Consider the following 17,750-nt stretch of genomic DNA (forward strand, 5'->3'; position numbering starts at 1 on the left):
AAACAGTCTGGAAATCATCTAGTTTATTAAAATTGGTGTCGCTCATGCCTTATTTAGGAACAAGAGAAGAAATTATTTGTGGATTTTATATGGCTGAAATGAAAACCTATTTTGTTTTTAGTTTTTCTTGTGAATAATTGAATTTTATTTTTTTTCCAGACAAAGGCTGACAATGTGTACAACTCTGCGATTAAGGAAAATATTCCTCCTTACAAGTGGTCCTCGCCACAGAAACCTCAGAACGAGCATGGAAAAGGTAATGTCCCATAGCAAGGTGTTTCTGTTATTGACCTTAAGGAAGGGGTGGTAGGAGGGCAATATTAAAACTGTTGGTTACCTTGGTGGACCAGGTGAGACCAACTATATAGGCCTGACTGTAGTTTGCAACTAAAGTACAAATTGAAATGATGAAATACTTTTGAGCACAGTGACATTAGCCATGGTATTCATGATAGACAGGTTTCAAATTAGTATCGAAGTATAGCAAGCGTTGATTTTGTTGACTTCAGATTTCAACAGTATCTGATAACATCAGTCTTTGTTCTCATTATATTTGTTCGTTGTCCTTTGGTGTGGTGTAGCACCAAATATAAAACTGAGCAAACGCACTCATCCACGCCTGATAGCATGGCCTGGTATATCAGGCAGGGCTTGAGAGACTTGCTTGAAGAATGCTGGCATGAATGTGTCTAAAAGTGTTATGGGAAGATTAAATTATGCCGCTGTCTTTGGGGAGATCATTGTAATGAAGCACAGCTTGGCATTGACCCCAAGAGCTGATGACATTTCTCTAAACAAGTATTTCATCATCTGTTGTTCCTGCTTTTGATCCAGCTCCTGGGCTGCTGTCCCTGGCAACTCCTGCTGTGCTAGAACCTTTTTATCAAGGCAGGGGTGCAGGGGATCTTTACCCTGACCTTCTGCATCTAGGAGTTTGTTGTCTGATTGGCACTATCCAGCCTGGGGCTTTCAGCAGTGGTCATGCATCCTTCATTGTCCTGTAATGGGGTTGGAATCCTGTATTCTGCCTGCCTTTGGTCATTCCGTTTTCTTCAAGGGGTTTCTGGCTGAAAGGAAGCCTGTGTCCATCCTTTAGGTTTATCTGGCCAACATGTCAGCTTCCCATGACCATGCCCATTGGCTCCCTGTCCACTCTTACTGCCTGACCTAGTGGTTCCTTTGCAGGCGCCATGGGACTGTCTACCCTGCAGGGATACTGTCATTTTTGGATTTCACTGTTGTCCTGGAGCTGCTACTGTAGTCCTGGAGTCCAAATATTTCTTATTGTTTACATACTGTGGACATTTTTCTTTAGCCTAACTGAGTGAACAATAAAAAGTGTATATAGAGAGTATATGAAGTCATTGGATTTTACAGATATATGCAATTAACAAACTAAATTAATTGACAGTATCATAATATTTTACAATTTCTGAATTAAGTACAAAATTGTAATCTTTTGGAAATACTGTATAGTCTCCATTTTGTCAGAACCCACTGCTCTTACCATGGGCGAGAGCGAGACTTCCCGAGACTTGTGATGTGAAATGGCCCTTCCTGCTCACTAGTCACTGTAATGACTAATGTAATGGCATATATGAGTGCATAGTTACAGGTTGTGCACCAGACATTTCACTGCAGAAATGTTTCAACGTGATCTGCATGCAGAGTAAACAAGTAGTATTTGTCAGCGAAACAGTCTCGAAGTCGAGAGCATTATTTCTCTTGGATTAGAAGCGATGTGTTCACAGGCCTGTTTGTTTACAATGGAATAGGGCTGCTTCAGCTCACTGGAAGTATTGTTGCCTCTTTCTGAATCGCAGAAGATAGCGCTGCACATGCATGGAAAGTTAATCAATTTTGTGATGTAGCTTGGAGGTCTTACATGTTACTGTGTACATTTTACTTTCATTGTACTTGCATTTACATTCATTGTGATATGCACTCATTAATGTTGATTCTTTCTAACCTTGAAATATAAAAATAGTTTTGCAGTTCCCCTTTAAACTTTCTCGGAGGAATCATTCTGCCGTCCACAGTTCCAGTTAAGAAAATAAGAATGATGAGCTGCCACATCAGCCTAGCTGCAGCAGGGACCAATTCAACTAAGGACTATATGTACTCGGCTTAGAAGCAGTGCCAACAATCATTGCTCAAGACACATCGACTGCGTTTCTGTTCAGGGATGCATGCCTTTGGCAGTAACCTAACTCTTTTCAAATATTAACTACTGTGCTATCAATTGCACTCGTTCACAACAGAGACCTGGTGCATTTATTTCTCTGTGTGGTTTTCATGACCCCCCCCATACAAAACTGTATAAAACACCTCTCATTTGTTCTTCTGTATTTCAGATGAGACCTATGGCTTGAGTTTGCCGCTCGGTGAAGATTATGAGAGAAAGAAGCATAAGCTAAAACAAGAGCTGCGTCAGGATTACAGGCGCTATATGGCTCAGGTGACCTGCACCTAACCCTTAGGAAATGGCATATGGATCTTTTTCTGCTGAATTAAGTCATTCTGTTACATATGTTAGTAATTGTTTCTTAGAACTGTAATGCTTTAATTATTTTTCCTGAATGTTTGTTGGTACAGTATTTCTTTCTGCTTTCTAAACTGTTTTCCCAATAACTTGCAGGAATTAACTCGAGGTAGAAGAAAGGTAACTGTCTCTTTAAACTTGTTCAAGAGTAGCTTTTTAGAAGCATAGCTGTTTGGTTAAGAGCACTGATTCCTATGCACTCAGATTTGCTTTTCTAGCAATCTTTGCATTGCAATCTTTGCATCCTAGATTTAGTAATGTGCTACATTTCTTAAGATTGGTAATACTCATTTATTCTGTTAAATCAACATTTTAATTTCTTGAAATTAACACTAATTTAGTCAAGCAGATTAGTCGGGCTACTTTACAAGCGATCTGAAAATTGCAACGGATGTTTTTCTGTAATTGGTAACAATAATATCCTTTAAGCACCACAGAGGATCAAACACTTCTGCCTCATCAACAGCTAATCACTGTATACTACTAAGGTAACATACAAAAAGAAGCTTATCTAAAAGTGGCATAGTTTGTATATAAAATCGACCTTTGAAGTTTGATGATGTAGAGCAAAATCATGGTCTGTTAAAACTTTTCACAATTGCATTTTTAAAATATTTATGCCTCACCAAAGATTTTACATTTCCAAATTTTAACGTTGTAGAATTGCTTTCTCTGCATTCTAATTTTATTTTGTTTTGTTTTAGAAAAAAAATAACAGTAGCGGGGAGACGGATGTGAACGCCCAGGGCCTTTCACTACCAATTGGCGAAAGAAGATCTGCAAAGGTAGACAGTATGACTTATCATTGTGGTTGGAACTTATTGCTTATTCACCAACATGTTAAGGTGTATTATGTATTGCACCAAAGTAGTACAGTTATGGATTACTGTATTTACTGAGCTTTATGGTGTGGTGCGGGGGCTCTGTGGCTAAGGATCTGCGCCTGTGGCTGGAAGGTTGCCGGTTCGAATCCTGCGGCTGGTAGAGGATTCCTAGTCCATTGGGCCCCTGAGCAAGGCCCTTAACCCCAACTGCTCCAGGGGCGCCATATAAAATGGCTGACCCTGTGCTCTGAGGAGATGAACTTGGCCTGTGCAAGATTTTTCCACCTTTTCTCTTGATGAATGCCTTGGCTGGTTTTGAATCATTTCAAGTTGGCTGCATGGTGAAGCACCACCCAGTAAGTATGAGAGCGTTTTCGTCTGGCCTATTTAACTTTACACTTTAAGTGGAAGTTTCCCAATTTTTGTGGTCGCTTGAAATCGCTGAATTTAACAGAAAGTGTGTTGTTTTAATAATGGTTCAAACGCATACAAATTATTTGTTAATATGTTAGCTAACTTCTCAGACGTTTGTGTCCACATAGAACTGTTTTACACAGGACATACAAAAACATGTAAACATTACAAATAATGGTTACATTAAAAATAAATTGAACATTACATAAATGACATCAACCCATACAATATCATTATGCACAACTCCTACAGGAATCCACTCAGTTTACCAGAACCTGTAAGTTTAATTCCCCCCAGATCACCCTGCGTCCATGTAATTGCACCATACCCCTTCATTCTTCCACATAATCACTGATTGCACTAGTCGACCAGTACTCCCTTATTGTGAACTCATTTATTGATTGAGTAGTTTGAGTTTTATGTCTACATTGAAGGACTTTAAAACAACCGATTGAAGGCATTCTTCATGCAGAACCGCAAAGGATCAGAAGAGATAATAACAGCTAGTTTCGGCATAGTCTTAATGTAAGCAGTTTGACTGCTCATGTGGCACATGCTCAAGACTCTGGGCATCTCAGCTTCTCGTTGCACAGAAAGACTGTTATACCAGATGGTTATTCCATGAGACTTTGCGCCAGGGAACTGAAAAATATGGACAGAATCTGACTGGCACCAAAATCCTATTACCTGCAAAGAAAGTAAATAAAGTCAACAAGACCCAAGACCTGTTAGCATCTGTGTATATTACTGGATATGTATAGGCTATATATAGATATTTATATTTGCAATGTACTTATTGTTTGTTAATCGCATGATCACAAGTACAAATTGATTGACTGTAAATCACAAATATTGTTTGACTTACTACATTCGGAGGACATTGTAGCTGGTTTGGTTTTTAATATCTAATTGATCTGAAGATCTCATTCACCTGTTTTTGAAAGAACTGATGGTATCGCCTTCAAAAATGTCAAGGTGGTCTGTTGCTAAGAGACTCATAATTTTTTGCATTAATTCCTTGGTTACGAGCAGGATTTCCTGAAGCTTAGTCCCTGGACGCAGGACTTGATTTAAGACTGAGGGCTTTATGCCACACATCAGCTCTTTCAGCCTGGCTGGATCCATGTACAAAGTGTTTAGTAAATCCTAAAATTGACTATGTTAGTGTACTAATTCACAGCTTTTTTTCCAAATCGCAAGGAGTCGTTGACTCAAACCATAATCAGCTGTGGTTTTGTTTTGAAAAGTTCAATAGCAGGATTGTAAATACTAAATGGAACAGGGAGTAGTTTTCCTTATGGTGTACGTATGGAGGCACAGATATAAATGCAAATGAAAGAAGATGTTGCTTGCTTTAGAATAGAAGCCGTCATATTAATAAAGTTTGTTTGTCAGGGGAGTTGTAAGCAAACACTCAGATGAGTTTGTGAAAGCCTGTAACTGAGCAACGGTTTCAGTGTACATCTATCTAGGCGGTGTGAAATTACAGAGGTGAACAGATTGTACCTTACATGGTGCTCATTCAACTCTCTAATTTTGCGGAATCACTGAAATGTAGTGCTATTTTGCCTCTATCATTTTATTAAGGATTTGACATAAGTAACATAGCAACTGTTTTGCATTGATTTTAACTTTAGTTTATATTCCTGCTTGTAAGGTAAGAATGTGCTAAATCTAGATTTTTTCATTCGGGATTTTTAATGATTTTTACAGGTTAATTCTAATAAGGTTTAATTTCATTCAGTGGAAAACAAAATACAGCATGAGTTGTTATGTTACTCTAATAATTACAAAGTGGACTAGAGCTTGGAGTTTATCATTTTTGAAAAGCATAGTGACAAGCCTTTTCCTTAAATGTGAAACTTTTTCCTGACCATGAGAAATGCTTAATGAGTATTCCTGTCAAATCCAGGTTAAAGGTATGGAAACAGTGAATTTTGATGTCCAGTTTGTCTTGAATGCTTTTATCCTGATTAAATAAAGCTGGTTACAAGAGTTTTTTATTTCAAAATCAATTGGTTGCAGATTGCAAGAGTTAGATAATTGATTTTATTTTCTGTAACATTTTAGATTGGGAAATGATGTCCTTGTTTGTCCTCTGTTGCAGGACCGATTGCGAAGTGAAAGAAACAAGGAGTATAATCAGTTTCTCAGGGGACAGCAGGAGCACAGCACATTGAAGCGAGAAGCAAAGGACTTGTCTCAGGTAATCTCATGGGTATCTTTCTGAGTTTCAGAGTGAAGGTTGCAGTTTTATTCATGAATTCATACTTTGATTTGACATGTTATGACATTTGATTTGACATGTCAGGACTAACACTTTAGGTGTACTTTAATAAAGTTACTTTTTTGAGGTTGTTATGTGGCTTGAGGCTACATTTTCTTGAGGCTGAGATATTAATTGCCTTACTGTTGATTGTTTCTATATTTTGATCCACTTCACTTTCCAAACTTGATTTATTGATAGTTTTATTGTAATATACGATAAGAATACAAAATATAAGTGAACTTCTAAAACATTTGCAAGAAAGTCTGAACTCCATTTCAGTAGCTTGCTGCTCCAAAATCACATTTTTCTCACTCAAATGCAAGATTTGTTCTTTTTGCAATAATTAAAATACTGTCAATGTTTATCCAATAAGAAAACCAATTTTTTCTAATTTATAATAAACTTTATTTTATATAGCACCTCTAAAGGTGGCTTCTCAAAGTGATTTACAGAATGACAACAATAAATAAAAAGAATACATAAGATGAAACAGTTACAATATACAGAGGAGACTGAGGATGGTGGTACTAAGAAAATCAGGGGGGTGAAGAATGGAACCAGTTAAGTAAAGGCTTTTTTTTTTAGTTTTGAGTCTGGATTTGAATGAGTTTAGAGAAGGTGACTCTCTGATATCCTTGGGCAGACTTAACAAGACCAATTTCAGACCTATGCCTATTAAGAGAGACAAAGTGACAGCGATCAGTGAGGTGAGTGGTGGGTTTCAGATGTGTAACTAGTTTATTGAGGGATATAAAACATTTTCCAGAGAAACTGGAAAGAAGGGAACCAGAAAAGTTGGATAAGGAGGGAGGAGGTATGGAAATGATGTGTAGTGAAGAGAATGTGATGCCGGATGTTGTCAATCTTGGAACTAAAGAAATCTAAGAAGTGTTGCAAAGTTGTGATGAGGCAGGTAGTGTGGTGGGGCAGTTTGGCTTTAGCAAGCTGTTGATGGTGGAGAAGAGATGTCTGGGGTTGTTATCATAGTTTTCAATGATGTTAGAGAAGTAGGTGGATCTAGCAGACTCTATCGTAACCTTATATCCAGACAGGTAATCTCTCCAAGCCTGGTAATGTACATTTAGGCCAGGAAGTCGCCACCTGCGCTCAAGTTTGTGAGAGGGTGGCTTCATAGATCGCAGATGATCGTTGTACCAGGGGGCAGGGCAAGAGAAGGAGATGGTTCGAGTTTTTAAAGGAGCAAGGGTGTCAAGGGTAGATAAAAGAGCACTGTCAAGTAACTGTATTTTGCAATAATTAAATCTAGGGTGTGTCCTTTATGTGTAGGAGTACAAAGAAACTGAGTAAGATCAAAACATCCCAATAGAGAAAGGAAGGCTCTTGCTAGACTGCAAGACCTAGAGTCAATGTATAAATTGAAGTCCCCTAGAATAAGGATCCTTTTAAACGTTAGGCATAAAAATGAGAGTAAATCAGCAAACTCACCTAAGAAGGCTTCACTGGGTTTGGGTGGTCTATAAACTGTAGCAATGATAGTAGATTGGGGGATAGAAACATTTAAAATCAGTCAGGAGGAGGGTGGAGGTATAGTAATAGGACTTAAATTGTAGAAAGGTTGTAAATAACATTGATGCCCCCGCCTCTGCCTGAGACACTCGGAAGGTCAGACAAACTTAATCCGGGGGGGCTAGTTGGTTAAACAGCAGTCCATCGTTTTGTCTGTGCCAGGTTTCGGTTAAGCAAAGAATTTATAGGAAATAGTAGAATTATTCTGAGCAAAGCCTATTATCGCACTATTTTAACTTTATTTCTGGAGGTGTTGGGGTGTGGCGTTTGTCACTGGTGCCTCCAAGTTCCAATATCTTGAGTGTGAGTTTGATTTTGAGTTTGAGTCTGTGTGGAGTTTGTATGTTTTCGTTCAAATTACTTAGGCTTTTCCAGTATACTCTGATTGTTGGATATCCCCCAAATGGGTACTGCATGTCAGGAGTAAATTAAGTGGGTTCCCTCCTGTCAGTGAAATACTTTGGGTGATTAGATATATCACCCTGCAACCCCCAGCTGGTAACCCACTCAGGCTCAGCAGGTGAGTCTGGCCCATACCTGAGACCTCCTGGGAAAGCTAAGGTTGCTGCAGGAAGAGGTGTTAGTGGGATCAGTAGGGGGCGCTCACCCTGTGGTCTGTGTGAGTCCTAATGCCCCAGTATAGTGATGGGGGCACTGCACTGTAAAATGGCACTATCCTTCGGATGAGACATTAAAACCGTGGCTCTGACTGTCTGTGTTCATTAAAAATCCCAGGGTGTTTCCCAAAAAGAGTCTGGATGTTACCCCAGTGCCCTGGCCAAATTTCCCCTGGCCTTTACCAGTGATGGCCTTCTAATAATCCCTACCTCTGAACTGGCTTCATCACTCTGTCCTCCTCCCCCACTGAGAGCTGGTGTGTGGGGAGTGTTCTGGTGCACTATGGCTGCTGTCGCATCATCCAGGTGGGGGCTACACACTGGTGGTGGTGGAGGGGCGTCCCCACTAAACTGTAGTAAAGTGCTTTGGGTGGAGTGTCCAGAAAAGTGCTATATAAGTGATAGGATTATTCTCATAAACACTATGCAAATTCTGGCAATTATTATTCTGGGGTGCAAGTGCCAGACCTAGCCATTGGTTTTCATAGCCATCTATAGCAGTAATCCTGTTTCATCCTTCACGTGTGACTGCAGGATGAGGACAGAGATGTCGAGCGCGCTGGTGCTCCGAAGGTCCCACCTGAACTGTTGCCCGAGGTGTACCTGAGCCCGAGAGCCCCCGTGCTGCGCGAGAACCCCCCCCCGCGGAGAGACGCTGCCACCTTCACGGAGGACTTGGGGGCCCCGATGAGGGGCCGGAGGCAGGGGGAGGGCAGGAGCCGCCGCATGGAAGAGGAGCACGAAATCCGGGAAAGGAGGCCCCGGCTCATCAGGCTCGACCCCGGCTCCGACGAGGACTTTCAGCACTACCTCGACTCCGATGAAGAGCCTCCCGAACTCCAGGCGCGAAGACGGCACAGGCTGAGGGAAGAGCCTGGCATCGTGGAGAAAAGGCAGCGCCGAGTTTACTACAGACCAGAGAGGTACTGACTGAAACCTCTTTACATTTTTAATTCTTTCTTACATTGCAGACTTCTTAGGGTCTTGCTGTCATTGCATGTATTTTTCTTTATCTTTATACAGACTTTAGCTTTTAAACCCCATATTAGATTTGTAATTCATATTCACATTTTTTGTCACGGACTAAAGTATTGCCTGCCATCAGACCTCAGCAGCTGTGCAAGGCTGAGCCTGGTTACTACTGTGCTGGGAGACCTTAAGGAAAACCAGGTTGTTACTGTAGGTGGTGTTAGTTGACCACTAGGTGCCTCTCTTCCCACTGTACAGAATTGCCTGAATTGCTGTAGGCGATCCTTTGGATACGACCTTAAACTGAAGTCCTGACTACATGCTGATTAACGATCACCTTGGAAATATTATAATGGTGTCTTAGCTAAATTCTGCTCTTGGCTTAAATTTTACTTCTAATTCAACTGAGAATTTCTCATTTCTTCCCCTGTTATGGGCCTCCTCCTGTGTGTAAAGTGTTTTGGGATTAAACAAAGTCATATGTAAATGCATTAGATATTAAATGGTATTTTTCTACTCGTGAGAACACTAATTTCTCTTTTTCCAGAGACATGCCAAGGCTCAGAGACAGAAGAATTGATGACTATGATGATTATCCAGAAATGGATCACTATGTTCAGCGACACAGAAATGAAAACAGGTGCCATTTACAGTACAAACATGCCTAAAAGTAGCTTTTTATTTCATTGTATGTTTCATTGTATATTATGCTGTATCTGATTTGTAAGTTATTTGTAATAATCATACTAGACCCCTTTTTATATAATAGTATGGACTGTTCAATTTTGATATTTCTTTTCATAAGCAAAGATACTACTGCATGTTGTTGAATTACGAAATGAACAGGGTCGCTAATGTATTTCATTACTGTGTTTACCCTTCAGAGTGTACAGGGAGAAAAGGGACAAAGAAGCTCCAATTGCTTATGAAGAAGATTACAAGGAGAGGTTGAATAGGAAACCCCTTTCAGCTGCATCTAAACCAAAGTACTGTTATTTCTTTCCACTGGTTTTATATTGATAATACTTCTGCTTTTGTTTCTTGTTTGTCTGTTAAAATAAGTTCTGTAAAAAAATAAAGCCTATGCCTATGCATGCTGACACAGCTACCCACCTGAACTACTACCTTCAATTGAATTAGTATGATAATTTATTCCTTAGCATTTTATGAAGACATCATCCAAAAATTAGTAGATTATTCACTGTAAACTGAATTTTTTTAAATGAGTCAGACTTCATACTCTGTTTTGGGGAAAAAGTTCATCAGAAGTGCTTTAAGAGCTAGATATTGGGATGTTTAAACAACTTTACTTGCAGATTAGTAGGCCTACAATGAAAAGAGGACACATGAAATGTAAAGGCCTGGCTAAATCTTGATAGGAAATAGAACTACGTTTCTGATGGTATTAAATTAATTTCATTGATCTTTGTTTGAGATTTGTGGCCGGGCAGACTTCAATTAACTGGGGGATTCTGGGCATACAGTAGGTACAGGGAGAAGATTTATTTCACTGTGCTCTAAATAGCGTGATGGACTGTAATGAAATAGTCACTAGATCTGAGTATATTGAACAGAGGAGAGAGAAAGACCATTAGTGGCACACTGCAATTAGAAAACACAGGTCTCATAAAGTTTAATAAGGCACAGCTGAGTGGTATCAGCTGAAGAAAAGTATTTTTCTGTGTATCTTATGTCAGACTGCAAGCACCATCACCTGTCAAGCCCAGTGAAAGATCAAAGTCAGCTGCTCATAAAGACGAAGCAGAGTTTGCGACAGGATTGATGATCGGTAAGATCATTTAAATTGTTGACTTACTGAATGTTTAATTGACACGTATATATAATACCCTGCATGCTCTTGCTCTTTATTACAACGAAGCAGTTTTTCAGTATTAGGAAGATAATGATTGAAATGATTGTATGAAGCAAGTTCTTTTACTTGAATAAATGTAGTTGCCTTTGTTGCCGTAGCCCTTTATCATTTGTGTGATCCTCTGACTTGATATCAGAGATGTTTGTGACAAACAGCTCTTTTACAGCGGTGGTCTTGTTGGGACCTAATATAGAGTCATTTACAGTTTGTTTAAAAGTGGTTACTCTTTAAATGCATTAAATTGGTTAAATGATGCAGTTTGCTCAGGTTCCCTTAGAACCCAGGTGGAGTGAATGCGAGAGGTTATTAAAAGTGAAGTACCTCTATGCCGGTTAGACTGTCTCTTTAATCATGTTTTGCTTTCATTTTGATTTAAATTGACAGTTTTTTTATAGAAAATAGCGTAAAATCACTTGCAGTAATTTTGAAAGCTTTCTGTTTCAGGGCCAGATTGTAGTAAAAGATTAAAAGTGCGTGCAGGTAGTTGAATACTAATAACTAAACTAAAACGAATTCCCAATAAGAATGCATGTACATAGGGGTGAAGCATTCCTAGTCCACTTCCAACCTCGGTGTTAAACTCCCAAACAATTACATGTATTCATTCGCGTCAGATGGTTGTATAGTAATGCTAAAACTCATTTTTAAACTCAGATCAATTTCATGTAAACTATGGAGAGACGGCTGTTTGTGGTGGGTGGTGAACGGTGTGGAAAATGCCTTTTATGTCCTCTTACTCGGAACCTTTCAAATGCTGTTTACATTAAAGTCTCATAAGCAGCAAGCTGTTTTATTTGTTATTTGTTTGCCCTTGTTTTAAAAAAATATTTTATTAGTTATTTTATTTTAAAGAATTTTTGCATGGTTAAGACATTTTCTCGATTTACGTTGTGAATGTAAGACAATGGGAGATGAATGGTATCTGGAAGAGCACCTGTTTGCCATCCAAGTAACAGCTGGGTATGCACACCATATTGTCACATAATTTTTAAACCTCCAGCACGCTGACCGCTTTAACTATTTACATAGGGGCCTGAGCACAAACTAACTGAGAGTGGGAAATAATAATGATAATTATAATTGCTTACTCTTATATAGTGCTTTTCTGGACACTCCACTAAAGCGCTTTACAGGTAATGGGGACTCCCCTCCACCACCACCAATGTGCAGCCCCACCTGGATGATGTGATGTCAGCAATAGTGTGCCAGGACACTCACCACACACCAGCTCTCCGTGGGGAAGAGAACAGAGTAATGAAGCCAGTGGATAGATGGCCTCCTAATAAAAAAAAATCCCATGATTATTAAGGACCAATGAGAAATTCAGCCAGGACGCCGGGGTTACACCTTTTACTTTTTGAGAAACTCCCTGGGTTTTTTAATGACCATGAGTCATGAGTCAGGACCTCGGTTTTATGTCTCATCCGAAGGACAGCGCCTTTTTACAGTATAGCGTCCCCATCACTATACTGGGGCATTAGGACCCACACTGACTGCAGGGTGAGCGCCCCCCTGCTGACCCCACTAACGCCTCTTTCAGCAGCAGCCTTAGTTTTTCCCAGGGGTCTCTCATCCAGGTAATGACCAGGCTCACACCTGCTGAGCTCCAGTGGGCTGCCAGTTGTGAGTTGTGGGGTGATATGGCTGCTGGTGTAAAGCAGGTCAGCCACCCCACAGCCCCAGGGGTCAGCCACTGCGACCTCTACAATGTGTTGTCTTGAATACCGTTATAGAGTTGCCTCCTGTTGGCTGTCCCAAGGCGTGTTAAAATAAGGACTAATGTGTCCTTAATTAAGAAGTAGTGCAAATTAACCATGTAAATCAGGAGCTACCTTTACTTCGCCAGAAGGGAATGTAATAAAATAGTTTAATTTGCAAATTATTATTTTTTTACATGTGAGTTGTAAAAGATTAAACGTGCAAAGCAGAAGTTTCTTTAATCTTCATTTCTGCCTAAAGCTGGCCTTAAGGTAGTTTGGATTGTGTAGCAAAGATGACTTGTGGATTTTCTACAGGAGCTGCAGATGCAGATCTTGCTCTTCAGAAACGGAAAGAGCGATACAGACAGGAGCTGCAGGCACAGATGGCAGAGCAGCAACGAAACAAGATAAGGTACATTTCATTTTGCTCGAAGAGTATCTTTTGGGTAAAAGGTTTTAGAATTTTTAAAGTGTATTTGACTAATTTTATCTTGTATTCAGGGAAAAGGAACTGGAGCTCAGAGTTGCAGCTACTGGTGCCACTGACCCAGAGAAACAGGTAACTACTGTGCAATTAAACTGATCATTACAACAAAGACAGTTCAGTACGAGGAAAGAAGATTACATCTTAAGTCCTTTTATGTCTACATTTATGTCTTATTTTGAGATATAATTTTTAAAGTCTTAAATTTTCTTTTTCCTATCTGCTGGTCCTGTTATGTTATGCAGCCTGAGCTGTTAAAATCTAAATATTAAGACTAAGAATAAAGTGGGGATTTCTACTAAGTGGTTAAAAAAAGATTCTGTAGATTAGCAATATTTGATGACATCTTTGCTTTTGTTTTTCTAGCAAGACCAGGAAGAGGTAAACTTGCCTTTGTATCTTTTTACTATTTAATAAGCAAATATAGCTCTTACCCTTCTTTTCAGACCTTTCTTGCAAACACGTATTAGCCCATTGTGTTTTCTGTTTATATTCAGGATGCAAGCTCTTATAGTGAAATTGTTTCTGTTGAATTTCACTTTTTCCTTTTTTTAGTTTTTTTGAAGGGTATAGAGAAAACAGTAACTTTTAAAATTGTTGGTGATATAGGCTTCTATGTAGTGTTTGAAATTCACCACACTTAAGATGCTTGACAGAATAAATTGTCTCACCATATCAGTGATGACTTCTGGCTTGTAGAGGACTTTTTCCATTGGATTTGTCAAAAAATATAAATCAGTAGAGAGTACATTGATTTACTATGTTATTACTGGCTATAGGGGCTGTTTAGTAGAGAATATGTTATTAGCCAGTATAATTTTTATTTTGTCCCAGGTAGTCTGACAAGAATATAAGTGAAACTACGTAAAAGTACTTAAAAGTAAAGTGCATTGCATGGTCCTTTTAACATTTTTTGGTTTTGTTAGTTATTGGTACATTTTAGAGGTTTCTCAGTCCTGGTCCTACAGTTCCACTGTATCTCATGTCTTTTGTTCCAACTGGGCCATTAAGAACCAGTGCTAATTGGTTGCCTACGACTGTTCTGCTTGCCGATTTAGACTTTTTTTCTGCTCTCAGTCCTTGGTTTAAAAAATACATTGTTTCCAACACTTTCAGCACACAAAATGTCATGCAGTCTCTAATCCATTTGCTATTTAAGGAGTCTGATACAGTTGTCATTCCCACCTGCATCTGTTCATCATCACTTGATCACCTTCTTAAGCTTTGTTGACCTTTTTTGGTAACCTTTAAAGAGCTTTTTTTAGTCAGAAATAAGGGAACAAATTCCCTGTTGAGTTTGTTGGACATCGTATATGGTAGGGTATTTTTGAAACCAAGGACCATGTGCAGAAAAGACTCCAGATATACATTTTTAGCAGAGTAATTTTCTACAATTTTCTACTTTTTGGCCTTTTACTGTGCACGTTTGTGTTTGGCTTGATTGTTGTGAAGTTTACTGGATTTAGGAATGACCTTTAAGCTGCCCCCTCTATATAGCATGAGAATTAAATGCACATTTGCTGTGATTTTAATTATTATTGTTATATAGAATTGATTAAAATACAGTAGGTTATTCATCAGGCTTGGAATGAAAACCAGCCTTGTTATACTGTCAGAATATGTGATATTATTGTGATCATTAAGAATACTAAAGGCCAACAAATGCGAGATCTTATGAACACTTAACAATAACTGTGAACGGACTGTACACCACAGGTTACAATACCTGAAGGACAGTGTCCTCCAAAGTGCTGGGACTGCAAAGTCAAAACACATTTTGACTGAGCAATTTTACGTTTGTGGTCATGAGATTAGTATGAATGGTAATTACATTCATTCATCTGATTGTATTAGAACAATCATATTCTTTGTATTAATTCCAGTAAGTTTAAGTGTCCATAACTAAAAGTTTAAAGTCAGTATTTAATTGCCTATCCCTCTTAAGCAGTAGTCCATTTGAAGCAATTTGACCCATTGAGCTCATCAAATGTTTGTATAATCATTTGAGGTGCTTTCCTGCAGCCACTTTGAGTAGTTCCTTATTCCTGGGGTGTTCTGACTTCATTTTTTTTTTATTCTGCATGGGAAATGCATGCTCAGTTGGATTTAAATCTGGACAGTGACTTACCCTAAGAATTATTATTGGCCGTTTGTTTTGGGTCATGGAAATGCTGCATGTTTACATTCCACCTAATCAGTATGGAAGCAGTTTCTTTTTGTAATCTTGAGAATGGACTCTGCTGCAGCCATCATTAATTACATTATAAATGAAGATGAGAGCAATAGTTCTAGAGGGTGTCCCGGTAGGCCGGGTAGTCTTTCGCCTCTGTTCAGTGAACTTCGAAACTGAGGTCAGAACCCTTGTTAACCAAGTTTCCCTTCATAACCCCCTTCAAATAATGACAGTCATAACATTCGTCCCCCCAGCCGGATCGAATCAAGCAGTTTGGGGCTGTGAGCCGAGACTACGACAGCAAGAGGAGAGACGTCCCCTATCGTCCAGGGCAGGGCCTGAACGGATTCAGCCTTGACACGAGCCGGAGGCCTCGTGAGGAAAAGGCCCCCCCTGACCCCGAAGAGAGGGCCCCTCCTGAGAGGCCGCGGGTCGCTTTCCAGTCCCCCATCTTAGACTACAGCGCCGCCCTGGGGGCTCTGTCTGCTGGAGGAGGTGGCGTGGGGGCTGCCGGGCTGCAAGGCAGTGCAGCTGCTCCTCTCAGTGAAGACTTTCACAGAGGGATCCCCAGCACTCTTGGAGAAATAGTTGCACCCAGGTTGCATCCATTTTTCACTCATGACTATTAGTGTATATTGTCAGATCGCTGTCAGTGACACCAGATTCTCACCTGACTGACTTGATCAATTTGCTTTACAGAATTGCAAGCGTCCCTCCTCCTCCTCCTCCCCCCACACTGACGGACACTTACAGAACGCCTTATGATGAGGCCTATTACTACTATGGAGCTAGGAACCCACTGGACCCCAGCCTGGCATATTGTAAGCACGTTTTCACCCTTTGAAATAGTTCAGATTCCCTATAATAAGTGGGGTCTTTTCAGTTTGTCTAAGCAGTAGTGAATACTTGTACTACTGACTTGAAACTCAGTTAAAATTCATTCTCTAGACCTTGTTTTCTAACTAGTGCTTTGTTAAATGAGAGGGTACTTAATTTTATTGAGAGCATATTTCTTTTAACTTTAAGGCTTTTGGCTTTATTAATGATTTTATGTTTATGTGCACAGTAAAGACTGACAGGGTCTCCATGCCTGCTATCATTTAAAGTCTGTATGTTTGATGTATACAGACGTGGTTATATATGCAGAAAGAAATATATATATATATTAACAGAAAGGTTTACAAATGAAGTTGACTAGGATGCTTCAGACACCAGAATTCATTAGGTATCTGTTCTGTTTCCACTTTGATAATTATACATAAATCTGAGCTATATATTCATATATATTTATTTCAGACCAATGCTGAAAAATTGGAAAAAAGATTTTCCATTTGTCTGTTCTGTCTGGATGAGAGCAGTGTACATAAACAATAAAAAATTATCAACACATAATAGCTCTTCTTATCTCTATGACCAAGGCGGCATGGTAAATGGACTCTCTGTAAGAAGCCAGATGAATCTGTGAAAATGAAGTCTTCAGTGCACCTGTTTCTGCTTGAATTTAATTTAGGTTTCAAAATCAAAGAAAGTATTGTATCTTATTTTGGTTCCAGATTCTCTGTTCGCTGAGTGCACTTGAAAATGTCCAGCCCCATCTTCAAAAAAAGGTATATGGGTGGACTATTTGTAGGTCAAGGCTTTCAGTGAGAACAGAAGCAGTACTACGGTCTGTAAATCATCAGTGTTGTTGAGGAGGGACTGTATATTTCTAATGCTTTCCTGTGTTGAAACTTACAGATGGACCTGGGGCATTGGGTGTCCAGCCTATACCTGTAGTGAACCCTCATTCTGGGGTGCAACTGCTGAACCCACAAAGCCACCTTGGGACTGGAACACAGTAAGTGTTGCTCTTCGAGGAGGCCAGAGTTCATTGTCTTTTTAGCAGATGACATTTTATAATTTTGTTTTCCTGAGATTATAAAAAAATAGAAATAACAGTTATTTTTGTTATATCCGTCCGATCTGGATTCCCGGCTCCAATCCCTGCGACTCCACTCTGCGCAATGAGGGAGTGTAGACGGACTCCTCTGATTCGCCCACCCTTAAGCCACTTGTGTTTTAACACATCACAGACACCTCATGCCAGTACTGGAGGATTAGTAGGGAACCTTTATTGGTGTTCTGAGAGGAGCATTTCTCATTGATGTCCTACGTGCTCATGTAAGTGACCAGAAAGCTGCAGGGACTGCTTTGAACTGATTGCCGTGTAGAGGCCCTGACTGACTAATCCCTACCCTCGACAGTGCTCAGACACTTGCGTGTCACTGCTTTGGGAATTCTGGTCACAGTCGGCACAGGGACATTCTGTAACTTGGGACCAGAGAGCTCTCCCTGTGTTTGAGAAAGTGCCATTATTCT

The 17,750-nt window shown here is 39.7% G+C and overlaps 1 protein-coding gene across 9 annotated transcripts in view; it reads left to right on the forward strand.

The window, feature by feature from the left end:
- LOC102690480 (centrosome and spindle pole-associated protein 1) overlaps window positions 1-17,750 on the forward strand; it is a 39,849-nt gene that overhangs the window by 7,216 nt on the left and 14,883 nt on the right. For 6 of the 9 annotated variants that reach the window (XR_011189938.1, XR_011189939.1, XM_069191546.1 and 3 more), the window contains 15 exons: window positions 160-256; window positions 2,355-2,458; window positions 2,639-2,662; window positions 3,247-3,327; window positions 5,888-5,986; window positions 8,728-9,116; window positions 9,710-9,802; window positions 10,047-10,148; window positions 10,860-10,951; window positions 13,051-13,147; window positions 13,237-13,294; window positions 13,586-13,600; window positions 15,647-15,990; window positions 16,092-16,213; window positions 17,130-17,229. Coding sequence is in view for 7 of the 9 variants with exons in the window: in XM_069191546.1 (XP_069047647.1) it covers window positions 160-256; window positions 2,355-2,458; window positions 2,639-2,662; window positions 3,247-3,327; window positions 5,888-5,986; window positions 8,728-9,116; window positions 9,710-9,802; window positions 10,047-10,148; window positions 10,860-10,951; window positions 13,051-13,147; window positions 13,237-13,294; window positions 13,586-13,600; window positions 15,647-15,990; window positions 16,092-16,213; window positions 17,130-17,229 (1,817 nt within the window). In the remaining 2 variants the exon portion in view is untranslated. The remainder of the gene's footprint in view (window positions 1-159; window positions 257-2,354; window positions 2,459-2,638; window positions 2,663-3,246; window positions 3,328-5,887; window positions 5,987-8,727; window positions 9,117-9,709; window positions 9,803-10,046; window positions 10,149-10,859; window positions 10,952-13,050; window positions 13,148-13,236; window positions 13,295-13,585; window positions 13,601-15,646; window positions 15,991-16,091; window positions 16,214-17,129; window positions 17,230-17,750) is intronic. The other 3 variants (XM_069191549.1, XM_069191550.1, XM_069191551.1) reach the window with 3 other exon arrangements.

The sequence above is a fragment of the Lepisosteus oculatus genome, chromosome 6 (genome assembly GCF_040954835.1).
Source record: "Lepisosteus oculatus isolate fLepOcu1 chromosome 6, fLepOcu1.hap2, whole genome shotgun sequence".
Taxonomy (NCBI): domain Eukaryota; kingdom Metazoa; phylum Chordata; class Actinopteri; order Semionotiformes; family Lepisosteidae; genus Lepisosteus; species Lepisosteus oculatus.